This window comes from Astatotilapia calliptera, chromosome 6, assembly GCF_964374335.1.
Source record: "Astatotilapia calliptera chromosome 6, fAstCal68.1, whole genome shotgun sequence".
Taxonomy (NCBI): Eukaryota; Metazoa; Chordata; class Actinopteri; order Cichliformes; family Cichlidae; genus Astatotilapia; species Astatotilapia calliptera.
Window position 1 is genome coordinate 18,066,062 of NC_137427.1, and position 26,633 is coordinate 18,092,694.

The following is a 26,633-nucleotide window of genomic DNA, read 5'->3' on the forward strand; positions in this document are numbered from 1 at the left end:
GCCAGCACCAAAGCCAAGTGTATCTCCAACTCTGACAGTCCCAACACCCAGGCTAAGCCCATCTCCAATGTCCCTTTGCCAAGGGACGAGCTCAGACGGTCCACCAGTAAAACAGCCTTCTCCTATTGCAAAAGAAAGACGTGCTAAATCGATTCCCATCTGTAATGTCAAAGCGGAGACATCAAATGAGATAAAGCATGAAATTCTTGACCAGGATGCTTTACTGGACTTTACTCACCCTGAGATGAGAAAAGGTCGTATGAACAGAGAGTCTCAACATCAGACTTACTCAGAATCCTACAGACGCCCGGTCACATCTTCGAATCCTTGCTTTCTGCAAAGCAAACTTGGACTAAGTAAAAAAGACAATACTGCCAAAGATGAAGCAAAGGCTCTGCAAAGGAGTACAGACATTACTGCATTACCTAAACCAAAGTGGAACATCAATCAGCACCAGGAATTTCAACCCAGTAGAATGACAGGAACACAAATATCCACTAACTCTAAAGGCATTAAGTCTGCTAACGTTGATCACCAGGAGTCTCCGTCAGTGTTTGATGGACCGGCCACTCTGTCAGGTCCTCAAAGAAAATATAAAAACTACCCTCAGAAGAGCAATTACTCTCAGACCTTACATTTTACCTCAGCTTACCCACCATACGAGCAACTGTATTCTGAGAAAAAAGCAGCTTTACCCGTGACTTCTCAAACATCCTTTTCCACTGAGCCTCTTTTTAATCAGTCAGGCGTTTCGCCAAGCATCGAGGCAAGGAGGAGACGGTTCGACCTGCACAGTGAAACAAGACCAGAAGCAGCATTTCTATCAGCTTCTCGTCCCAGGAAACAGCAGGAAGAAAACAATAATCAGACAATTACAGGAAACTCTCATAAAATCTTTCATGAAACTGGTGCATCTCAAAACATCAAGTCCCCACAGAGACCCCTCAGGTTCCCGTCGAAGGCACAGAGTCAAACTGTGGATGTAAGATGTGCAGTGAGTCAGTCTCACTGTTTATCAAAGGATTACAGCTGCCAGTCAAGAGAAGCTGATCAGAAAATGGAGGCTTCCCAGTGCACACACAGGTTAAATCAGCTTAAGACATGTCAGGTGGCACCTCAGACCCAGGAGGCCTCCCACCCTCCCTCTGGTGTGTGCACCACCTCACAAAGGGGATCCTTTTTGAAACCTGACCTTCAGTCACACAGATGTGGCTTAGATCAGGAACAGTCTCCTCCTGAAAAACAGATGAAGGTCAGCAGCACAGGACTGAATCAAACAGACATGTTAGCACCACCTGACCTCCGTGGGGTGCCAGCAAAGCTACCAGAACATCCCTCAGAGAAATATGTTGCAAGCTGGCCCCCGTCTGTAGCACACTGCCCATTCAGCACAGACAGTTTTGGCCTAAGCTCAAAGGGGGTCTTTGACAGAGTATACCAGAGCCTGGAAAAGACAACAACAGCAACAACAGCTTCCAGTCTACTAAATCAGCTGAATGACTCTGAAACAGGCAAAGTATTTTTCTCAGAGGAATCAGAAGACCCCTATTACGTCACGATGTATTACCCAGGCTCAATTTATGTGGGTGAGTACAAATATATCCAAGTCACCTGCAAGATTTTAACAGAACAAACCCAGCGACAGCGCCTCTTTGATGCCCCTGCTTTTATTTGGAGTGGGAGTTGAATAATTTTCTAACTTCTAAGGGGGGGTGGGAACTCTGATGAGGGGGTGGTTAAAGAGGATAGCAGAGGGACTAAAGGCAGCGCTTCTTATCAGTAGAGTAACAGACGTGGCGAGGAGAGATGTGACAAAGTTGGTTAGCAGACTGTTTCAAAGTGAATAGCACAGGAAGACGTGCCAAAGCAGTTTTACACTAAAACACGCTGAAAACATGCAGAAAGGAAGGCGGGACGAAAGGAGAGCAGCTCGGAGATAAAGTGTGAGTACAGTGCTGCAGCTGTATTTTTCTTCCTCTAACACCTAAAGAGTAATAACAACACAATATCACACAAACACTGGGAAGTACAGACTAACAGATGTGTCAAACTTAAATCATGTCGTAACATAGCAGGGTAGAGATTAAAAAACAAAGCACACATAGTACCTCAGCACTGCCTGGATGTTGTATGCCTATGAGTTAAAATGAGAGCTTCTGAGGCCCAACAAGGGAAAAACTACCAGGCGTATTTGACAGAGCAAAGAAAATTTAAACTAACAGCTTCATCTGGAGTCTTCATTAGTAGATTTCTTGCAGTTAGATCTGTTAATATATTTTCTGTCTTACAAGACCCTCAGATTCAGGGTCTCTCGTGGGATTCCACCGCTCAGAAAGCCCCGTTACACTCGCTGTTAATCATTACACACTGAGCTTCCACCGGTGGCAGGATACATCAGAGCACATTTGCATTAAATTTGAAGTGCTTTAGTTCACGGCATGTCACAGCTGATAGTGTGTCTCTTCACAGAAAAGGAAGCGCGGCACATACAGACAACGTCTACATATTCAGCCATCATTAGTTTAATTATTCAGCACTGTAGTTTTCCTGCTGTGACAAAATGTATTTGGGGGAAAGCTTCTCTATACTGCACTTCTTTCTACATTTTAAACAGTGCATTTAGCAGACATGCAGTTGTTACTTTGCAGATAAGACTTCAAACTTTAGGAGCCTGTTTATGTACCAGTTGTTACGTTTCGGTGTGTCAGTGTTTTGTTTTTGCGTGACTGTTATGTATTTCCTGCTTTACTTTGAAAGTCTGTGTTATCTTAGTGTGTTCAGTTTACATTTTCCCTGTCTCGTCAGTTCTAATTTGCCCCAGCTGTGTTTCCCTCCTGTGGTCCATTTCCTGATTGCTCCTTCTATGTATTTAAGCCTTGTGTTTCAGTGTGTCATGGTTCGCGATCTCCCCCGTGTTGTAAATAGTTTGGTGTTTTTGTTGTAAATAAATAGTCTGTTGTAAATAGTTGTGAATGGGTTTGTTAATATTTTCGTTTGAGACACCTTCGTTTTGGGATTCTGGTGGAGAGCTTTAGTTTTTTTCTCGTGTGTCTTTTTCTTGTTTTTATTTTCATACGTTGCACGCCGGTTGCCTAGGCCGGGGTGTAACATATGGGGACTCGTCCGGGATTGCCTTCGCTGGAGGGTCCGAGGGACCGCTCCAGCCTTCGTTTGTCTTCGCTGGAGGGTCCGAGGGACCGCTCCAGCCTTCTGCAGCTGGTGGGCTGCGTGTCCGTGTGTGCAGCTGGTGGGCTGCGTGTCCGTGTGTGCGGCTGGTGGGCTGCTCATCCGCCTTCGCTGGAGCGTCCGAGGGTCCGCTCCAGCCTTCATCCGCCTTCGCTGGAGGGTCCGTGGGACCGCTCCAGCCTTCGTCGTCTGCTGGAGGGTCGGTGGGACCGCTCCAGCCTTCATCAGCTTCGTTTGTCTTCGCTGGAGGGTCCGAGGCACCGCTCCAGCCTTCGTCTGCCTTCGCTGGAGGGTCCGAGGGACCGCTCCAGTCTTCATCTGCCTTCGCTGGAGGGTCCGAGGGACCGCTCCAGCCTTCGTCGTCTGCTGGAGGGTCGGTGGGGCCGCTCCAGCCTTCATCAGCTTCGTCTGCCTTCGCTTCAGCCATCCGCCTTCGCTGGAGGGTCCGAGGGACCGCTCCAGCCTTCATCTGCCTTTGCTGGAGGGTCCGGGGGACCGCAACAGTCTTCGTCGTCTGCTGGAGGGTCCGTGGGACCGCTCCAGCCTCCATCAGCTTTGTCTGTTTTCATCCGCCGTCGCTGGAGGGTCCGAGGGACCGCTCCATCCTTCATCCGCCTTCGCTGGAGGGTCTGTGGGACCGCTCCAGCCTTCGTCGTCTGCTGGAGGGTCGGTGGGGCCGCTCCAGCCTTCATCAGCTTCGTCTGCCTTCGCTTCAGCCATCCGCCTTCGCTGGAGGGTCCGAGGGACCGCTCCAGCCTTCATCTGCCTTTGCTGGAGGGTCCGGGGGACCGCACCAGTCTTCGTCGTCTGCTGGAGGGTCCGTGGGACCGCTCCAGCCTCCATCAGCTTTGTCTGTTTTCATCCGCCGTCGCTGGAGGGTCCGTGGGACCGCCTCAGCCTTTGTCGTCTGCTGGAGGGTCCGTGGGACCGCTCCAGCCTTCATCCGCCTTCGCTGGAGGGTCCAAGGGACCGCTCCAGCCTTCGTCGTCTGCTGGAGGGTCAGTGGGACCGCTCCAGCCTTCATCCGCCTTCGCTGGAGGGTCCAAGGGACCGCTCCAGCCTTCGTCGTCTGCTGGAGGGTCAGTGGGACCGCTCCAGCCTTCATCAGCTTCGTCTGCCTTCGCTGGAGAGTCCGAGGGACCGCTCCGGCCTTCGTCTGCTGGAGGGTCAGTGGGACCGCTCCAGCCTTCGTCAGCCTTCGTTTTGGGATTTTGGTGGAGGGCCTTCGTGGTTTTATTTTCCTTATCTTTGTTTTTCTACGTTGCACCCCGGTTGCCTAGGCCGGGGTGTAACATATGGGGGCTCGTCCAATCGCTGGAGGGTCCGAGGGAGGGACTGCTTCGGCCGTCTGTCTTCGCTGGTGGGTCCAAGGGCCGCTTCAGCCGTCCGCCGTTGCTGGGGGGTCCGAGGGAGGGACCGCTTCAGCCGTCTGTCTTCGCTGGAGGGTCCGAGGGCCGGTCCAGCCTTCATCCGCCTTCGCTGGAGGGTCCGAGGGACCGCTCCAGCCTTCGTTTGTCTTCGCTGGAGGATCCGAGGGACCGCTCCGGCCTTCGTCTGCTGGAGGGTCAGTGGGACCGCTCCAGCCTTCGTCAGCCTTCGTTTGTCTTCGCTGGAGGGTCCGAGGGACCGCTCCAGCCTTCGTCGTCTGCTGGAGGGTCAGTGGGACCGCTCCAGCCTTCATCAGCCTTCGTCCGTCTTCGCTGGAGGGTCCGTTGGAGGGACCGCTTCAGCCTTCGTCCGCCTTCGCTGGAGGGTCCGAGGCACCGCTCCAGCCTTCGTCTGCCTTTGCTGGAGGGTCCGAGGCACCGCTTCAGTCTTCGTTTGTCTTCGCTGGAGGGTCCGAGGCACCGCTCCAGCCTTCGTCTGCCTTCGCTGGAGGGTCCGTGGGACCGCTCCAGACTTCATCCGTCTTCGCTGGAGGGTCCGTGGGACCGCTCCAGCCTCCACCAGCCTTCATCCGGTTTTGATCAAACATTTCACTTGGGGTTACATGTTTGATTTTTGGGTAGGGGGAAATGTTACGTTTCGGTGTGTCAGTGTTTTGTTTTTGCGTGACTGTTATGTATTTCCTGCTTTACTTTGAAAGTCTGTGTTATCTTAGTGTGTTCAGTTTACGTTTTCCCTGTCTCGTCAGTTCTAATTTGCCCCAGCTGTGTTTCCCTCCTGTGGTCCATTTCCTGATTGCTCCTTCTATGTATTTAAGCCTTGTGTTTCAGTGTGTCATGGTTCGCGATCTCCCCCGTGTTGTAAATAGTTTGGTATTTTTGTTGTAAATAAATAGTCTGTTGTAAATAGTTGTGAATGGGTTTGTTAATATTTTCGTTTGAGACACCTTCGTTTTGGGATTCTGGTGGAGAGCTTTAGTTTTTTTCTCGTGTGTCTTTTTCTTGTTTTTATTTTCATACGTTGCACGCCGGTTGCCTAGGCCGGGGTGTAACACAGTGCAAAGCCATTAAAGCTATAAGCTTTTTCTGCTTGAACGATAATGCAGCAGTAATAATGTCCCACATAGCAGTAATGTTTTTGTTAAGCTTTGCATCTACATTAACCCGTACACACTGTTTAGGGTCAAATTTGACTCATCTTGATAGTGACCGCAGCAAAAAAAATCAAAAAAATCCAATATCATTCTTTTAGCTTGAAATTTGATGACTTTTCCTAAAGTGACCCAAAAATGAGTATTGTAAAGACTATATAGAAAAACAGAGAGCAGAATTCATGGTTGCATTAATTACTGCAAGTTGTCCAGGTCGTGAAGCAGCAACGCAGCCCCAGAACATCACACTATCACCACCATGTTTGACTGTTGGCATGTTGTTGGAACTCAGACCTTCCAAAAGTCCACAGTCCACAGAATATTTTGCCAAAAGTCTTGGGGATCATCAAGATGTTTGGGTGTTTGTTTGTTTTTTAACAAATGTCAAACGAGCCTGTGCGACCTTTTTCTCCTTGGAACTCTCCCATGGATACATATATTTCCCCAGTCCCTTATTGTTGAAGTGCGAACACTGACCTAAACTGTCTCAGTTTAGGTCACCAATTGAGTCACCAATGCACTCTTGGAGTAATTTTGGTTGGTCAGTTACTCCTGGGAAGGTTCCAAGTTTTCTCCTTTTGTGGATAATGGCTCTCACCATCATTTGCTGGAATCCCAAAGCCCTAGAAATGGCTCTGTAACCATTTCCAGACCGATAGATGTCAATGACTTTATTTCAAATCTGTTTCTGTAGACTGTCGCATTGTGTGTTTCTTTTTGAGATCTTTTAGCCTACATCACTTTGTCAGGCAGGTTCTGTTTAAGTGATTTCTCAATTCAGCAGGTCTGGCAGAAATCAGGCCACAGAATTAAAAACAGATAATTCACGATTTAAGAGGCAAGTGTGACAAATGTTGCACATATGGAAAAAAAAGAGAGAGAGAGAGAGAGAGAAAATAAATCAGGAATTGGGCAAGTACTTTTTCACAACATTATTAGTAAAGGATCCATCTTCTTTATCCACCAACACTGTTAAAGATCATCTCCCATGTCTGGACTTGACACTGATTATAACACAATTCAAATTGCTCGCTATAAATACTCTAGCTCTGACAGAAGACACTGTGCCCAAAAAAAAAAGTCCCTTTGAGATAGTCATATTGCGCATGTGCGCTGCATCTCCCCACTCCCTGTCCTCTTGTCGCCTTGGTAACGGAAAAGGAGGGGGCTCACGGCCAGAGGGAAGGAGAGGTACCCGGACTCCTCTTTACATGAGCGTTCCTGTTATTGTTATCAGTGTGGTGGATAGATATTACGGCTTCTCGAATTCAGAGCGCCTGTAGGTCGCCCGCTGTCTCCACGAGCTCGTTTGGTCAGTTGAACGGGAGCTGGTGAGTGTGACGACCGTTAGCGGGTGCACGCTAGCAGCTAGCCGTTAACGTTATTATCCAGCGTGACTGGTGAGAGAAACAATGAGGGCGACAGGCTTTGGTAGAGCTAACGTTGGGTAGTCACTTAAAACACGCAGAAAAGGATTCATGTTATATGCTAAAGCACGTTTGCTCTTAACTTTCATGAGCTTGGCCATTTTATTATTTTTTCAAACAGGGATTTTAAAAAAGGGAGTTTTAGCCTTCATGTAGCCAGAGCATCCTCAGATATCGTACGCTTCAGTTTCCTACATTTGCTGTAGTGTGTAGCTCGAAATAATTGCATTGCAGTGTGGGTTTGTGAGGGCAGGCAGGGAGGGGGCAGAGCTGCATGGCCAGTGAATGAATCAAAGTGACAGCCTCTGCCTCAGTGACCTGTATGTATGATCAGGACTCATGTATCTAGGACTGTGACTTAAAGCATGGCAGCAGGCTGTACACCCTGAAGGACTAAGCTCATCAACATCTTGGCTCGGCCTGCTGCCTGTTACTGTTACCATCTGCCTGCACTGCTTGCTTCACTTAAAGGCTGAGCTCACAAAAACATCTTTTCTTGCTTAGACCCGACTGGTGTCAAAGCCTTGCTCGCAGAGGTTTTTTTTGCATTTCTGGCCAGGCTTTTGAGATTTTTGTGTCCCATGTTTGACGTTTCTGCTGCCAACCCAAAGACAAGACAGCTGATTGTAATTTCATCCGTGGTTCTCTGCCAGAATTATTATATCTGTTTTTTCCAATTAGTTTCCTGTTTTGCTTTTTTCCAAAGTGCAAATTTTAGTTTCGTTTTCATTCGTTTTTAATGATTAAAACTTGAGGTGGGACTCACCAGACGATATAATTACAATACTCAACTCACGATACAGTATCATTGCGATTTTTAACATCTATGCTGAGCATTGCAATAACAAAAATTGCCAATCATGCCCTCAAATTTAAACTTTGTCAATATCAGATAGAGTCAGTCTGCTATCAGTTTGGGATCAGTCTGGGATTGAATGGAGTGAAGTTGGCAGTTACATCTGCGATCTGCAATAATACATCATTTAACTGTTGTTTAAATCAGCAGGAATTCACATTTAACTATTACATTTAAGCTCAACAACCTTCCAGGTCTATAGGAATAACCAGAACTGACTGACAGCCAGCTAAGTCGAGTCCCCTTGAGTTGTGCAAATTGACATCAACTCATTCAGACCGATAATAACATGTTGGCAATGTATCTGCATTTATCAATTAGACAGCAAACCTTTGACAATCTCTTTAAGAGTGACTGCAGTCAGTTCAAGTCAGACTGTGACTGTTTGCAGAAAGTTTGCCTCGTATTAGACAACCTGTGCATTTACCTTGAGATCAAAAGTAGTTGTGAATGTACAACAGGCTCAAGCTTTGGGAATTTATACAAGGAGGTTGTCGTCCTATTTTTACTCTTGACTGAGCCTTTAGCTTCCTCTGAATTAGGGGGTATATTTGTCAAGCAAAGTGTGTCCATTGTTGGATGGATTTTTGGTTAAATGCAAGTTTGCTAGGCTAACTAATAAATAAAGCCTTTTTAGACAGGGACATTTCTATATATGTTTCTGTTTTATGTTAGATTTCTACACTTTTAGGCGTTCTGAATTGCTGTAAATTTGGTAGTTTTATTGAAAAAAAAAACGTAATATTAAGAATGCTGGCTATTATCTTTGCCCCTATAGTATCAACTATTTATTAAGTATCACACTGTAAAATATAATAATTTCTTTTATTTTAAAAAAGAAAATAATCTTCGAATCAACATCAGAGTTGCTTTCACAGGTATTTGTAATTCCACTGTATAAACATTGAAAAGGTGAAAGAAAAGAACAGTTAGTTCAGTTTTGGGGGTTAAAATGAAATGTAAATGATTTTTCATTGTTTTGACTGGAGGACACCTTTATTAAGAAGACCTGAGTTTGTTCAGTCAGGCATTGATTTCTACACTTGGGGGGTGATCAGGGCTGAGACATACTCTGCTGTGTTGAGCAGATAGAAATAATAGATGGGCAACCTGGGTGTGATGAAGGCTGGAGGTTAGAGCAGCGCTTTTGTAACTCAGGTCAGGTCAGATGCTGCCCCACCTCTGCAGTCTTTCGGGGTAGTTGTTACTCATTAGTGCAAGAACTTCCCCGATTATAAATGCTAGATTTCCAGGAATCAATTAAATTATTCACAGTGCCCTAATTTCAGGTTCTGTCAGGCACTTCTGCACACCAATAGTGGATTTTACTGTTTACACTGTCTGTGTAATATGTGATAACTTAATAAAATAATAACAGCTTAACTCTCCAGTCATTATTCTCAGCTATTCTCATTTGATTTCCTACCTGCTGAGTTAAATGCTTAAGGTCGTGTGGACTCTTGTGGTTAGATGTGAGCATAACGAGTTGATTCAGTTCTGTCTCATATGTTATGTTCAAGCTCAAACTGTGCATGAGTCATCTTTTTATAAATTGATTTATTAACCCCTGGACTTTAACAGCTGATCTGTGTTTCATCAAGATTTCTGCTTATGTTCAAAACATTCTGCACACTTTTAGGAATAAGGTTTATCTCAACCTTTGAAGCAAACTCAAAAAGCACAGGCAGCATTAATCCGAAGATGAATCTTATTTTTAAACTAGAAACTATGCTGCTAAACTCAAATACTGTGTCTCAGAGCTATTTTGCTTTCAGACTTGGACCTCCCTCTCCCTTTTCCTTCCATCTCTGTCATATTCTTCAGCTTTTCTTTTTGTATATGGATGTGTGTGAAATATGAGCGCAGACATAACATCTATCTGTTGGTAAAAAAGAAACAAATGATGTTATAGCAGTTTTTCTTCTCAGTCATCAGCTTTCTTTTGTGCTTTTGTTGTGTGGGGTTTGGGTCGGATAAGGCAGTGGACTGGATCCCTCCTGAAATGTACATCTGTGTCCATGTTGGGACCTTCAGATGTCTTGATTTGTTTAATTGAAAACTCAAAGATATTTACTTTATTACATAACTGACAAAGAAAAATAAATGTTAGCCACATTTAAGTCTCTTCAACTTCTCTTAACTTTTATTTTAATCAGCTAGTTCATTCATTCATTCATTAATACAGTTCACATGGTTATGAAATTTGAAAGTGACAGTTATGCATTAATTACATTTTTCATACATAAACTCCATGTGTCTGCTAGCCTTGAGTACCACAGCTCCAGTCAGTACCAGATTTTTTTAGGAAGGAGGAAGGGGAGGAGTTCATAAACTGTGATCATAACGTATTCTCCTTTTCAGTCCTTTTTCAATGCCTCGGTATAATGTCAAAAACAGAAGATGTTCCTAATATGCTCATCTCAGACATGAGAACAGAAATCCCTTTTGTTTACAAGGGGCAGCCAATGAGAAGAAGACTTTATGGGAGAGAATAGGGCTAAAATAGTATTTCATACAGTGGATGAAATAAGAGGTAATTGAGACTCACTTTAAAGTAAAGAAACATTATTCTGAACTGTGAATCATGCAAAGCTACTCTAGTAGAGTCTAAGAATAACAGCATGGAGTTGGACATGAGCACAGTAGGCGCTCTTCAAGGAAAACTTTATTGTAAACATCTGATTTTGCTCACCTCATAATGTTTGTATAGCTCCAGCTTCATATTTTTAAAATAAACAGATAAAACGTTTGTTTTACAAGCACCTTTCATCATAACCATCAAAATCTGGGAAGCAAATTATACAACTACACCAATTATACAAAGCAGTGTTTGCCTGACTAGATGAATGTGAGGATTTTTCTGTTGTTTGGGTGATCGAAGCCTGCTGCAATAACCCATTTCTTCAATGTAGAACGAGTAACTAGAGGAGAGGCCTCGGCTGATCCACTGACCTACTTCCTCGTCATTTTTTCAGTGTGACTTATTTTCATCTTCCTTCCTTTTCTGTAGACATGTCAGACATCGTTCCTCCAGAGGTTAGACCCAAACCAGCTGTCCCTGCTAAACCCCCAAACGTGGGGGCTCCTTCTCCTTCTAGCCCCTTCCCACCCCAGGGCCTGGGTGTCGGAGGAGGCGGCATCTCTGCTCCCCCACCGAGCGCCATTCCAGTTCCCATTGGAAGTCATGGTGGCAGTCACAGCGTGGGTCATGGCATAGGACACAGCGTTAGTCACGCTGGAAGTCACGCTGCACCACACAGCGGCGGTCATGGTCATGGTGGCTCCCACAGCTCCAGCGGGGGATCCACTCTGCTGGGATACATTGGTATCGACACCATCATTGAGCAGATGAGGAAGAAGACCATGAAGACGGGTTTTGACTTCAATATCATGGTAGTAGGTACGTCACAGTAGACTTGCTTTATGCCTGGACACTTTCTTCCTGTATGGTGCTCCAACCTTAATTCTTCTGCCTTTCACTTCAGGTCACAGTGGTCTGGGAAAGTCAACCCTGGTGAACACCTTATTCAAGTCCCAAGTGAGCAGGAGGAGTGCAGGATGGGCTCGTGATGAGAAGATCCCCAAAACTGTGGAGATCAAGGCAGTGTCTCATGGTGAGTGCAAGGACAGAGAGGCTGCTCTTTCTTTAGAGCCAGGCATTTATATAGCACTTAATTAAAGAGAGAAAATGAACAATCTTTGGCCATGTTCTTAAAAGTCCCACATAGCCTACTTATAGTTCATCAGTGCACCCTGGAAGCTGCCAAGAAATCTAAGCAGCTGAAGGATGGGCCAACTTCTGCCTCTCCTGCAGGCACTTTTGATCACTTGTTGTTTTCGACTGTCCGTGTGCTGGGAATTTAATTGTCATGAATTAATTTTTCAAGCTGCTCTGTAATAACTCTCTTATGTGTCATATAAATAAATCAATGCTGAGACCTACCTTATTTGCGTTTTGTAGCTGTACAGACAAAGTCGAAAGAAGGTTAGGTTTTCATCACTGTCTGTTGGTGAAATCTCTAAAAATGAACAGATGCTGAAATTCAGTTCAGAGATGGCTGAAAAACAGCAAACAGATCTCTGCTCAGTTTTCTGCTGTCATGTGCCAGTGCACAGTTGGGCACACTGTGGGTTTCCAGGCAATATTTACAATGTAGAAACGTTTTTCATTAAAGACAGGCACAAAATCAAGGGCAGGGATTGCTCAGTAGGTAGAGTATTCGCCCCATGATCGGAAGCTTGGGGGTTCAAATCCACTGAACGGCTACCCTGAGGTACTATTGAGCAAGGGTCTCTACACACTGCTCCCTGGGCGCTGGATTGGTAGTTGCGTACTGCTTCACTGAATGAATGGGTTAAGTGCAGAGGACTAAGCAATCCCCTACGGTATTAATAAAGTATGCATTATTATTATAAAGGTACAATATCCAAAAATAAATAAATAGATAATAATAACATTTAAAAAACAAGCTGACAGGAACATGTAGCAAGAAATATGATGGAAAACCAAGGCTAAAGATCTGATAGTAGCTGATTGGCAGCAGAGGTGTAGAGGTCAGGTGGTGCTGAATGATCCTGGCATGGTACTTGAGTAGTCGATGTTCAATGCAGAGATTTGCACACATGTCTACATGTTGTTGCTGCATGCTGTCACCAGGAGGCAGTGTTAAAAGCATGTGGAAGAACCTCTAATGTGGTCACTGCTGTTTGTGCTTGTTTGTCCTTTAGCTTAGCCTCTGCAACAAAGACAATAGTAAGAATATACAAAACAAACTGTTTTATCTTTATTGTTATTTTATGCTTCCTCTCCTGTTTGTGGTTGACTTTGATGTTCAAGCCAACTTAAAAAAAAAGAAAACTAAAACTGTTTGTTTCGATATTTTGTGTTCTGTTGCAAAAAAGAAAATACTTTGCCTTGTGGATATCCATTGGATTTGTCAATCTCAGGCTGCTGGAGTTTCATGCACACTTAAGATAATCCTTTGAATATGTTTTTGCTACTAAAGACTGCAGATTTCTGCTGCCGCCCTGTTTACTTTGAAAGTACAGTGATAGTGGTGGAATAACTTCAGCAAAACAAAATAGCTATAGTGTTTTAGGATAGACTTGGGAAGTTGTGAGCTTACCTTTTAAGGCTGGGTCATCATGTTTTATAACACAACATCAAGTAAAACAGGCTTCTGATATTTCTACACTTTTTTTACATCTCGTTTATGATGGACTGTTTGGAGTTTGACAGATTAAAAAGGAGCTTCAATTTTGTATTAAAACTTTTTTGTGTTATTTTCTTATCCAACGTTTAGATTGTATGGCAGATTTGTTTGGTCTGCTGCTGCTTATAGTTTATTCTGTCTTTCTGTCTGTAATTGTTTCTCCAATACACAGATTAATTAAGAAGAAATCCTTTGGAAGAATTAAACATGATTTTTTTGAGATACAGAATCAGTTATAATATTTGGCAATTAGACCCATCATAGCAGCAGAATGCCAGCATCCAGAGTCCAGACACTGGTGGTGGTGAGGATGAAGATGACGGCTTGGATGGAGCTCTGAAATGGTGAGGAAGTGGGTTGCCGAGATTTAAAGTATGCAGAATGCAGGCTTATTGGTTCGCTGAAGGCAAGCAAGAAGATGATTGGCAAAGAGCAATGATATCAGTATTGACTTTGACAGCATTGGAAAAGTGGATGTGTTGAAAAGTATAGATCATAGCAGCTGAACACCCAGGATAGCAGGCAGATGAGTGATAACAGTGTTTTTTTAAGCTCCAGTGCATTTGACCTCACAGGGCCAACATATTGCAGGGTGTTGCTCACTATCATTTTAAGATCTGCTGGCGTGCTGCGTGTGCTTTCATTTCACTTGTGTTTGACTGACTGGGGGTTTAAAAGGGTCTTACTTAACCTCAGTGAAGTTTCTGAGAGTGCGGGCAGTCGGTCATATTTCACAGGAGTCACAAAGCACCACATCGCTGAACTCAGTTTGTGGAGCCTGATCAAAGCTAGGACCAACCATGACCCAATTTAAAGCCCAAAGTATTTGTGAGTAAAATGCGAGATAACCTCAGAGCTCAGAGTTATGTCTCCATGGTAACAACCGTAGATCAGCCTGACAGCTTATGCAAAGATGTAAACATAGCTCAATTTGTGGCTCACTTTCAAAGTTACAGGATGAGGAATCAGAAAGCTGTTCTTGTAGAACATCTGTGTAACTGAGAAGCTTTCCACTCAGGTAACAGGGGCAAGCAGTGACAGTCAGCCGTGTGCTTGATTTGAATAAAGTTTTAAATTATCCACAGTGCAGCCCAAACGAATCGCTATTTACAGCTACTCTGTATAACATTTGAAAATGTCGTATTTTGGTGCCCCTCCCCCACTATTAGTATCAAATCCTCACTGTGGCAGACAGCTCACTATGTAGCATTCAAGCCTGTGCTCATTATGCCTTCTGGGACCTAGCTGCCATTTGCACGTCCTTGACGACTTATGAGCTCCCGAGGAAACTGTAGGGACATGTCAAGCCTGTGGGCTGCTACAGTTTACGTGATCATGCTCCCATTGCCTGCGGATGACAGTACCCTGATATTATTATGCCAGGAGACGAAGCATAAAAAATTCTGGCCATGCTATTAATATTGTATTTGCTGTTTGTGTGATTATGGCAAACACGAACATTCAGTCATTATGTTGAATATTCAAGTTTTTATTTATTTTTAAATAAAAACATTAAATGTGTTCTTCTTCTGTGGTAAAGGTAAGTACATCCTTGGTTTAGACACTACCTTTGCCCCCTTCAGCATAAATAACTTCTTGTAGGTGTGTAATTGCTTTCTGCGACTTTCTATGTGAAATTCCTTCAGTTATTGGATGTTAGAGGATGTTGGCTGTGCAGGAATTGGTAGTTGCACAGACTGCGTCACATCCTGAAGAACACTTTGAAATGATGCAGACGCTGCCCAGACCCCGGACATCTCCTAAACTGCTTTCGCCACTGTCTTGTTTATCTAAAAGAGCTGGTCTTTGCCTTTATTGCCACTGGTTAACAGTCAGTTTTCTCTGATGCTCTCTTTGAAAAGCAGAAGCTATTTCCTGGCAGGCATTTCATGGAGGTGCATGCACTACCTTACCTGCAAATCCTGTGATGAAATTTTGCAGCTCTGTGAGATTTTAAATTATGGGCAGCATAGTGGTTAGTGAAATCATCTCACTGATTGGCTTGGGCCTCTGCATGTGGAGTTTTTGGGTCGGTTTTGACTCTGGCTTCAGGCGATAGATTGATTGATCCTGGACAAACGAATTTCTTGTAGCCACTTGTAGATTTTTTTATTTTTATAGTAGAACATCCTAAATCTCTGAGGTTTAGTTCCACTACTTGGTACATAATCTGGAAAATTTCAAGGTGAAAATCATGTACCTTATTTTTCCAAATAATTTGTTTATTATATAATTAAGTTTTAAAATAACTTCTAAATATGATGTTTATCTCTCACTGTATCACTTGTATCTATGGCCATTGTTCAAAAGAGAAGAGAAAGATTTGCATGTCAAGTGCACTGCCTCACAAATGTGCTTCTGGAAGAATGGTTACATATTCCCATAAACACAGGCCTATACCTTCTGCAAAACCTTCCCAGAAGACTTGAAGCTGTTATTATTTATTTTGCTGATTTCTTTGTGTGAACATGTTTTTGTTTTTTTGTTTTTTTTAGTTATTGAAGAGGGTGGTGTGAAGATGAAGCTGACAGTTGTCGACACTCCGGGCTTCGGAGACCAAATCAATAACGACAACTGGTGAGATTTCCAGCTCCGGCACTGTTAAAGCATCATAAATGTCATAATAACTGCCTTATATCACCGAGGACAAATCTCCACCTTTCATCTTTAAAAACTGTATTCAAGGTTTAGGAGTGAATCAGTGCTCCCTCAAACATGTTTTTTCCTGCCTCGGTGATGTTTTGCTTCTGTTGTATCCACAGCTGGGAGCCCATCTCCAAATACATCAATGAGCAGTATGAGAAGTTCCTGAAGGAGGAGGTCAACATCACCAGAAAGAAGCGAATCCCGGACACCAGGGTGCACTGCTGTCTCTATTTTATCTCCCCAACCGGACACTCGTAAGTTAAGCTTTGGCTGTATGGAAGTAAATCAATCAGACCATCTTTAAGTATCTGATTCTTTAAGGGATGTGGGGTTTTTTAAGTAATCTGTAAATGGTAAATGGCCTGTATTTGTATAGCGCTTTACTTGGTCCTTAAGGACCCCAAAGTGCTTTAGACATTCAGTCATTCACCCATTCACACACACATTCACACACTGTATGCTGCTGCTGCAACCCGTTCTCACTCCCAAAGCGTAACATTTTACGCTAGGTGACAAATCGTCACCATATTACGTTTTCGGCTACCCACCACGTTCCTAAATGACGACCTCGGAAAACAGAGGAAATATGAGAACCGTCTGGACTGAATCTACACATGTTCGCTCTTTTTCTTCAAATCGCTTAGAAACACGCTATTTAACATCATTAAAGTCCTGGTTAAGGTCAGGAATACGGTTATGGTCAGGGCTAGGGATAAGGTTAGGTTTAGGGCTGGAATACAGGGCTGGAACGTCTATTACCGCGGGATCGTCATTGCACTGGATTCCAGCCATAACCCGCTGCGTACCATAAGAACGCCGAAGGTCTCCTTTCGTGTTCCTCAGGAACGCCGCGGGACGTGACAAAACGTCGACATGTTACGCCTCGGGAGTGAGAACGCTCTGGCTGGCTGGTGAGACACACACGCACAAAGCTCACAGTGTTAATGTCTCTTTATTCAAAAAACATTTAATTTCACTTTATCAAAGCCTTAAATTGAGTGTGCTACTTTATATTGCAGACAGCACACACCTCTCTCTCCTTTTCACAATTAGCTCCTGCTGACAAGTGTGAAATTGCTTTCTAATGAATAAGTGGATACAGTCTTTTGTGTATTACTGCCAGCGTATCTCATCTTTCTTAGCCAGGGTAATTGAGACCGACAGGATGTCTTATGTGCAAGCAAACAAGAGCTGGGACACAACCTTTGTTCAATGATAAGCCCACTTGAAAAAAAAAGATTCTCACTGTAAGTCTTTTGTAATCGCTGCAAGGCCAAGGAAAGGTAATGAGACGTATGAGAAATGACAAATGAATTCCAGACGCCTCCTTCTTTTATTCAGTGTTTATGAGCTTCCACATCTCCTATATCTGCCCTCATGACTCACTGTAATTATTTGTCCTTCTGCTTCAGTCTTCGACAGCTAGATACTGAGTTCATGAAGCGCCTGAGTCACTCGGTCAACATTATTCCCGTCATTGCCAAAGCAGATACACTGACCATTGAGGAGAGACAGGAGTTCAAGCAGAGGGTGAGTTTCACCAATAATCTGACTTCAAAATGTCTTTCTTCATAGATATTTACTGATGAGTGTGCAAAGCTGCTGTAATAAACATTTTATACCAGCAGTGGATCCAAGTTACTAAACTCTACAGCTAAAAAGTTTTCTCAGTGATTTGACTTCTCATCCAGAACCTCAGTGACCTTCAGTGAACTTTTTTCTGATTACTTCATGTTCTCAGGCACTAATTTTTAAGTCTTATTCAATGATCCCAAGGCCAGTAAACACAGAATGTGGGGCGAACTGTTTGCCAGCCACTAGCAATTTGGCCCAGAGACAGTGATTTACCTGTCAAGTCATACACCTGAAAATACCAACAATAAGATAAGATAAGATAAGATAAGATAAGATAACCTTTATTAGTCCCACACGTGGGAAATTTGTTTTGTCACAGCAGGAAGTGGACAGTGCAAAAGTTATGAGGCAAAAATTAGAATACAATAAGAATAAATACAGTACACAACTGTACAGAATAGAATAAAATAAAATTCTATATACAGTAGAATAAAATAAAATAAATATACAATAAGATAAAAATAGAATACAAATACAAATACTATATACAACTGAGTAAAAATACAACGATGACAGAAAGGATTATTGCACTTAGTATTATTGCATATGTATGGATGTGTGTGTTTGTTCAGTTAAAGTCTTTGTTGTGGAGTCTGACAGCAGTGGGGAGGAAAGACCTGCGAAATCTCTCCGTCCCACACCGTGGGTGCCGCAGTCTCCCACTGAAGGAGCTGCTCAGTGCTGTCACAGTCTGCTGCATGGGGTGGGAGATGTTGTCCATCAGGGATGACAGCTTAGCCGCCGTTCTCCTGTCACTCACCACCTCCACTGGGTCCAGAGGGCATCCTAGAACAGAGCTGGCCCTTCGGATCACCCTGTTCAGTCTCTTCCTGTCCCCAGCAGAGATGCTGCCGCCCCAGCAGACCACGCCATAAAAGATAGCAGAAGCCACAACAGAGTCATAGAAGGTCTTCAGGAGTGGGCCCTCCACTCCAAACGACCTGAGTCTCCGCAGCAGGTACAGCCTGCTCTGCCCTTTCCTGTAGAGGGCGTCTGAGTTATGAGTCCAGTCCAGTCTATTGTTCAGATGAACACCAAGGAACCTGTAGCTGTCCACAGCCTCAATGTCCATACCTTGGATGTTCAGTGGTTGCAGTGGAGAATGCTTGTGCCTGCGGAAGTCTACCACCAGTTCCTTGGTTTTACTGGCGTTGATCTGGAGGTAGTTCAGCTGGCACCAGTCCACAAAGTCTTGGGTCAGACCTCTGTACTCCTTGTCGTCCCCATCAGTGATGAGGCCGACTATTGCAGAGTCATCAGAGAACTTCTGCAGGAAGCACTGGGTGGAATTGTGGGAGAAGTCTGCAGTGTAGATGGTGAAGAGGAACGGAGCCAGAACCGTTCCCTGTGGGGCCCCCGTACTGCAGACGACCCTGTCCGACACACAGCCCTGAGTCCTCACATACTGTGGTCGGTCGGTGAGGTAGTCCAGGATCCAGGTAGTGAGGTGATGGTCCACTCCAGAGTTCACCAGCTTCCTTTAGAACCGAGGGAAGAATGGTGTTGAAGGCACTGGAGAAATCAAAGAACATGATTCTCACAGTGCTTCCAGCGGTCTCCAGGTGAGCGAGGGAACGATGTAGGAGGTGAATGACGGCATCATCCGCTCCAATGCCAGGCTGGTAGGCAAACTGAAGTGGGTCCAGTGATGAGCTTATTAGGTGCCGAAGCTGAGCCAGGACCAACCGCTCCAGGGTCTTCATCAGGTGGGATGTCAGAGCCACCGGCCTGTAGCTGTTGAGGTCCTTGGGGCGTGAAGTCTTTGGCACTGGTACAACACAGGAGGTTTTCCAGAGCTGTGGAACTCTTCCCAACCTCAGGCTCAGGTTGAAGAGGTGCTCCATCACCCCACACAGTTGGTCCGCGCAGGACCTGACGACCCTCGAGCTGATGCCATCTGGACCCGCTGCCTTCTTGCCATTAATCCTCCTCAGTTCCCTCCTAACCTGGGTGGTTGAGAGAGACAGGCTGGAGCCTTGTGTTGAGTGTGTATTGGATGCTGTTGTTGGGGGTGGGGGGGAGTGAGCAGGGTGAATAGAGGAGGTGTGAAGTGTCTGAGGTGGAACAGCAGCAGTGGGGGTGGGTGAGTCTGCAGCCGATGTTGCAGACTGCCTCATGGCTGAGTCAAATCTGTTGAAGAAATGATTCAGTTCATTTGCCCATCTCACATCCCTCCCAGGCAGAGAGTTCTGCTGTTTGTCATCAATCATCAAACCGATTGTTCAGATAGTTTTAAATGTGAAGAAATGCAGTATTTTTACCTGTTCCTGTCCATCCAACGCAACAGAATTAAGGAGTTAAAAAGAACATCTGTGTGCAGATAAACTATTAGTTTAATTTGCTAAGAAATTCAATTCAATTCAGTTTCCCAGATTTCTTGTATGCTTTGCTGATAGTAGTCATCCACCCCAGGATTCGGTGTTTACTCCACTACATTTATTTTAAAGTTTCAGTTACTAATTACATTTCTGACATAGATTTATAATATTAAATATAAATCTACTAATAGATTATTAATCTATGGTAGGTTTATAAATTAAGCTAGCAATGTATGAAATCATTTTCCTGTTTGTAGGCCAGTAAAAATACACAAGGGGCTGGTAAAAGTCTGTCCTGGCTGTTTCCCAGTAGAGAAAAACTGAATGAATTAATTAAAAAAGACTTTTGGTCCTTTGTGCAGTGTTGGGTACCGTTGTGACTAATGTTTTTTTTTTTTATTCATTTTTCCTTGCTTTTGTCTGCACTCCAGGTAAGGAAGGAGCTGGAGATGAGCGGGATTGAATTTTACCCACAAAAAGAGTTTGATGATGACATGGAAGACAAGAGTGACAACGATAAAATCAGAGTAAGTCGCTTTTTTGTCTCACGCGATATTTGTGGAGCGATTTTCTTCCTTGGCATTAGAATGAATCTTTGATACTCAGCTTTAACCCAGCCTCTTTCACAAACATGCAGCGAGTCCTCTAAGCAGAATGCCAGGGCACTTGGGCATGTGGTGCATTTGTTTCATCTCATAAACCTCGCGTAGCTCTCTTCGGTACACTGAACCATGTTCAAATGTCTCTGTTCACAGGAGGCGATGCCCTTTGCTGTGGTGGGGAGTGACAAAGAATATCAAGTGAACGGCAAACGGGTTCTGGGGAGGAAGACAGCGTGGGGAATTGTGGAGGGTGAGTCAAACGCTCTCCATGAACGAGTTTCTCTGTTTGGTTTTTTACACAGGACTGATGTTGATGGATTTCTGTCTCTGTTTTTCTGCTTTGTGCAGTTGAAAATCCAAACCATTGTGAGTTTGCTCAGCTGAGAGATTTTCTGATCAGGTAAAACTTTCTTTTAAAGCATTTTTTTAAATAATAATGCAAAAAAAGTGGAATAAAGAAATGAAATAAAACAAAGAAAAAAATCACTTTTCTCTATTAGTAAACTTTCTCAGCATTTTAACAGTAACACAAATGTATTGATCGCCAGTAACTGGTCACTTTATTAGGTACACAGTGCTAGTATTGGGTTGCCCAACACCGTCTGACTGAACTGATGATACAAGGCAGAGTATCCATGCTTTCAGGATGTTAAGGCCAAAATTCTGACTCTAGCATCTGAATGTCACAGCAGAAATCAGTCCTCTTCAGACCAGATGACATTTTTTAATTTTCCATTGTTTTGTAAGCCCCTGCAAACTGCAGCATCAGTTTCCTGTTTCTAGCATTGCTGAAGTGACACCTAGAGTGCTCTTCTGCTGCTGTACCCCATCTGCTTCAAGATTCAGTGTGCTGTGCATTAAGAGATGCTCTTCTGCATACCTGGGTTGTAACAATTATTTAATTGAGTTAATGTTGCATTCCTACCAGCTTGAAGCAGTCTGGCCACTCTCCTCTGTTCTCTGACATCAACAAACCTTTTTCTCTTAGAGAATTTCCACTCACTGGATATTTTCTTGCTTTCAGACTACTCTCTGTAAACTCTAGTTATGATTTCTGATCCTCAATTTGAACTTCTACGTGCCTGGATGCATTGAATTGCTGCCATGTGATTAGCTAATTACCGTATTTCCCGGACTACAGAGCGCACCTGAATATTAGCCGCACAAGCTAAAATCAGGGGAAAATCCTGTTTTGTACATACATTAGCCGCACCTGACTAAAAGCCGCAGGTGTTTCAATGTTGACTTATCATATGTAAGAGAATATGCACAAATCGAATTGTCAGGAAAGAGATGGCTGTTTGGAGACACACCACTTTTATTAATATTTTGAAAAACAAGTTATGGGTACATATTTGCATAACTTTTTAGGGTATATGTACAAGTAGCGGTAATTACAAGTAGGAAACATGTACTGTGCTTCATAAATGAGTAACAAATGTAGTACATAACAATAACCTAGGGCACACCAGAAAAATAGATTGGACTACCTTTTAGGCTCAGGTGCAGTGACACGGCTTTAACAAGAAGAAAAGTCAGTCATTCACCATCTTTCTCTTCTTCCTGCGCACTAAAACCACCAAAGTCCTCTTCTCCAGTGTCGGATACGAACAGGCTCAGGATGGCTACGTCATCCACTCTCAGCTTCTTTCCTTTGTTGTCAGTGTCAGAGTCGAACACCCTCTGAAGGGCCGTGGCGGTGTCCTCCTCTCCATTATGCAGCAGTCCAGCCCTTCGAAATCCGTTGGTGATCATGGATGTTTTTACACTTTTCCACGCTGTCAGATTCCACCGGTGGAGTTGGGCATAACTTGCTTTTCGCACGTTTATCGCCGCACATCATCCACGACTCCCGCTGAACGCATAGCACTACTTTGAAGTTTGTTTTTCGCGCTACTTTTACGGCACTATGTTGCCTGGCGGATGGACATGTGACCAACATACCACTCTTGAACCCGATACTGTGTGTCTGATCACATGCCCTTCCGCCAGGCAACGTAGTGCCGTACAACACCGGAACAAACAAAACAAATCGTCTTACGATATGACAAAAATCATGGACAATCCATAGAAAAGCCGCACCTGACTAAAAGCCGCAGGGTTCAAAGCTGGTGCAAAAAGTAGCGGCTTATAGCCCGACAATTACGGTAGATATTTGTGTTAACAAGCAGTTGAGCAGGTGTACCTAACAACGTGGCCAGTGAGTATAAATTTTATTTAAGTGACCATTTGGTCTCTGAAACGTTAGAAAAACAGTTAAAATTTGTAGGGTGGATTTTTGTTCTGATAAACTGGGATAGTTTAACATCACAGAAAGAGCAAATATTCACATTTAAAATAAATTACATTAATTAATTATAGTTTTATGAAGATGGGTCCTGATCAGCTATTTGATAAAGCGATTAAAGTTATTTCCGCTCTAAAAAAAATTAAAGCATTTTTATTATAATAAATGTGAAATGTTTTCAAAGCGGTTTTTGAATATAAGACTATGCAATTTTCTTTGATTGTGAGAAAACGTTTGTTTCTTGTGTTTGCTGTTGTGGAGGATTTTACCATTTTATTACCACAACACAAGAACAACAATACTGTATTTCAAAACACAGTAACTCTTATCCCTTCCTCTGTCAAATGAACGTACTTAACTAATAACTCGCCCACTCTCTGTATTTACATTCATCTTTTGAAGGTCTCACCTGCAGGATCTGAAGGAAGTCACTCATAACATTCACTATGAAACGTACCGTGCCAAGAGACTGAATGAGAACGGAGGTCTGCACCCCATATCATCCGCTGATACCCAGGAGAGCAACCTGTAGTCAGAGAGAGAGTGAAAACAATGAGTCCAATAGATGAATCTACAAAATACTATAATCCTTATCACCACAGCATTGCTGCATGCGTGGAAAAGAAAATTAATGTGTTAAGAATTGGTGTCATTTAATCCCCAAACTCCACCCATCCTTTTCTTCATATTCTTCCCCACCAAGCATATCAAACCCCTCTGTTACCATTTTCCATTCATCCCAGTGAGTCTTTGGAGGAAAGACATAATGTAAAAGAGACTTAGTGCCGGTAACGTTTTTTCCACTGCCAGCGCCTTTTCTCATTGTTCAGAGTGTACATGGAAAGTGCTCGTGTCTCTCGTGTACGGGAGGCTGATTTTTAAGCCTGTGTGTTGTGTAGCAACTGACAGCCGAGTTTAGACAAACAAAGTGATTTGCTCTAAATATTAAAATCATAATTCCTGTGTAGCAACGGTGCATTAGCCGGCTCTGCGGCTGGCTCTGTTGAAATTGCCGATTTTAAATTCTGAGCAGCAGCTGTTCATTTAAAGGAAGAATCCCAGCGGCTTTACTGTCAAGAGGGTTTAACGAACATTACAAGCTGTGCTGCCTTCTTTAATAACCGAGTCCACGAAGGAAAATAATGAACTTTCTTTTGAGAGTTGCAGCATTAGTCACATGTAAAATGCAGTTTATAAGGAGTCCACATGGTGAGTGACTGCTCGCTGCCGATTCAGTGATTCACGGTAACAAACACAAATTTAGCTGTTCATGCAGATGCAGCTCACCGTGTTTTGTTTCAGCACAGTGCTCATACAGGAAACTGCATCTGTGTTCACTTGCAGCAATGAGCTGTGCTCTTGGAGTTCCACCATGCATATTTTATCAAGGTTCAGACTGATTTTTGTTAGATGTTTCCTGTTTAAATAGTTGACAGGCAATAGATGCAGGAATTATAACAAATTGCATATACAAGCTTTCCCAGCTGGAATGACTTGTTTTTGGTCTTTGAGAGCCACTACTATCAGTGCAAACGTTGTTTTGTTTAAATATTTTTGGTTGTTGTTTTTTTCTTTATCATTACCATTCATGGCAAGTAGCCATTCAATAAAATATTATATTAAACCCGAAAGAAATCCCATCACTGGTTTGGTCATCGCATCTTTTTTTGCACACAGGAGAGCAGGAGAATTGAAATATTTTTGATATATTTGTATTAATATTCAATTCCTGCTGTGCACCACTTGGTGGCAGCATGCTGCCACATTAAAGAAGTTTAACGGAGCAGCTCCATCTGCCCCAGATGTTCTGACTGCTGAGATTTTTTTCTCAAATATGTCACATCCAGTTCTGATGAAGTTTACTCTTCTGCTGTCAGCAGCAAAGACATTGGGTTTACAAAAAACTTTGATAATATCACCCTTTTCATAATATTATAACATTGCCAAGGGGTTTGCCAGGTTTTCTTCAGGAACTAAATATGATATTCTGCCACAGGCTGTCTGCATTAGAACACAAACTACAAATCTTTTAACATATCTCAATCTTTTTTTAAATCCATTCAGCCTTTTTAATCAATCATATGTATTTGTATGATTTTGAAATCAAGTGTGTGCAACAGTATGGTAGTAGTTGTCCGTGATTTTAGTGCAGTCAGAGGTTTTCGAGCAGAAATCTGAAGCAGTGTTAATGAACCATTGTTCCTGTGTTTGTGTGCATGCTTGTGTTAATATTGCCTGTTTGATTACAGCCAGTCGGTTGACTCATTCCTGCAACTTCACATCCACTAACAGTTACTGTGTTTCTGAATGTGTGATGTGTAAATTTAATTGATATATCATAAGGTAAAGCGCTGCTGTCTTACCCCCAAACTAAGCTGATGGCCCCCACGCACACACGTATCACCCAGCCCTGTCACTCAGTGAAAACTCGCAATGTACATTTATTTAACAACTTCTCACAAAGTTGCTGTGACACACCGATGTATGATTTCCTGTCTTGTATGGAGTTATTTTTACATTATGTCTTATTATTGTAACTTATTCTTTATTTAATAAAAACACATGATCAAGTTCTTAGAATTTTGTCATGATTTCTCTTCTGAATGTTCACATAACCAACTGTGTGTTGTTGTCTTTGTTGTTTATAATGATGTTACATACTGTGTCAGTGAAGTCCATAATTTATTGGAAAAAGATGCTCTTGTTATAGTTTTAGTGTACACCACCACTGTGGATTGTAAATCAATCAATATGCGATTGACCTGCAGACTTTCAGCTTTAATTTGAGAGGTTTTACAATTTCAGAGGTTAAAAATTAATGGGACAATTGACTCACAAGCAGTTCATGGCCAGGTGCTCCCTTGTTGTTTCATCAGAAATAAAGCAGACATGAAGTCAATTCAAAGTGATTAATTTTTATTTTATAGCTTTTCATTGCAATTTTAAATATGAATCCAAAAATAATCTCAAGTGCAACCGAAGAAGATCATCATTAAACAGAAAAAGACTGAAGAAAAAACTTGGATGAGTGACGACACATTTCTCCTACTGAAAACACTCCGTCCAAATGAAGAGAATCAGCTGTCTAGGATGTCCTTAACTGCAGCGGTCCCCAACCCCCAGGCCTCGAAACGGTACCGGTCCGTGAATCGTTTGGTACCGGGCCGCGAGAGTTGAGGCTCAGGTGTGAAATGTATGGTTTTCAGGGTTTTTATCGGTTTTCAGCGTTATTTTGTTATCGTTTTTATCGTTAACTCGGTTTTCCTGGGTCTTTTCACGTGTGTTATGAATAAATCTCCTTTTTCCGGTACCGGTACTGGTTTTATTTTGTTGTATTTATCCGCCTTAAAGGCCGGTCCGTGAAAATATTGTCGGGCATAAACCGATCCGTGGTGCCAAAAGGGTTGGGGACCGCTGCTTAACTGGATGAGCATCAAGACAACAATATGTATTCTTAAAAAGAATTAACGTACTGAACAGCTCAGCAGTACATGCATGGTGACAAAATTATTTACACCATTAAAAACAATATTATATTATCTAATCAAGTCCAAAACTTGAGGAGGTGTCATTGTCAAACTCTAATATCAACAGACACCTTGAAATAAAGGAGGTTTACAGCAAGGTGCAGACCAATGGTTAAAAAAAAAACATAAAAGCCTTCACAAGTTTGTAAATGAAAATTAAAAAAAAAATATTTGGACAGATGAAACCAAGATGAACTACCAGAATGATGCGAAGAGAAAAGTGTGCAAAATGAGAGAAACAGGTCTTAATGAAGCATATCACGTCATCTGTCAAACATAGTCGAGGCAGTGTGGCACGGGCATTTGCGGCTTCCAGTTTTTGATCACTAGTAGTTATTTATCATGTGACTGCCAATAGAAGAAGCAAGGACCATACTCTCTGCTGATTCCACCAAATGCT

General features: G+C 43.1%; 1 protein-coding gene across 3 annotated transcripts; it reads left to right on the forward strand.

Annotated features, from left to right (window-relative positions):
* Positions 1 to 1,430: 1,430 nt before the first annotated feature.
* septin3 (septin 3) lies at positions 1,431 to 25,283 on the forward strand. 3 transcript variants are annotated; one of them, XM_026170704.2, is made up of 10 exons: positions 1,431 to 1,586; positions 11,016 to 11,405; positions 11,491 to 11,619; positions 15,714 to 15,795; positions 15,981 to 16,118; positions 17,277 to 17,394; positions 20,249 to 20,344; positions 20,573 to 20,669; positions 20,768 to 20,819; positions 23,109 to 25,283. In XM_026170704.2, exons 1-10 carry the CDS (start codon positions 1,559 to 1,561, stop codon positions 23,236 to 23,238), a joined length of 1,260 nt encoding a protein of 419 aa, XP_026026489.2. In that variant the 5' UTR covers positions 1,431 to 1,558; the 3' UTR covers positions 23,239 to 25,283. The 3 variants fall into 3 exon arrangements, with proteins under 3 accessions (XP_026026489.2, XP_026026493.1, XP_026026492.1); XM_026170708.2 differs by lacking the exon at positions 1,431 to 1,586 and adding an exon at positions 1,756 to 1,943; XM_026170707.2 differs by lacking the exon at positions 1,431 to 1,586 and adding an exon at positions 6,860 to 7,053.
* Positions 25,284 to 26,633: the final 1,350 nt, after the last annotated feature.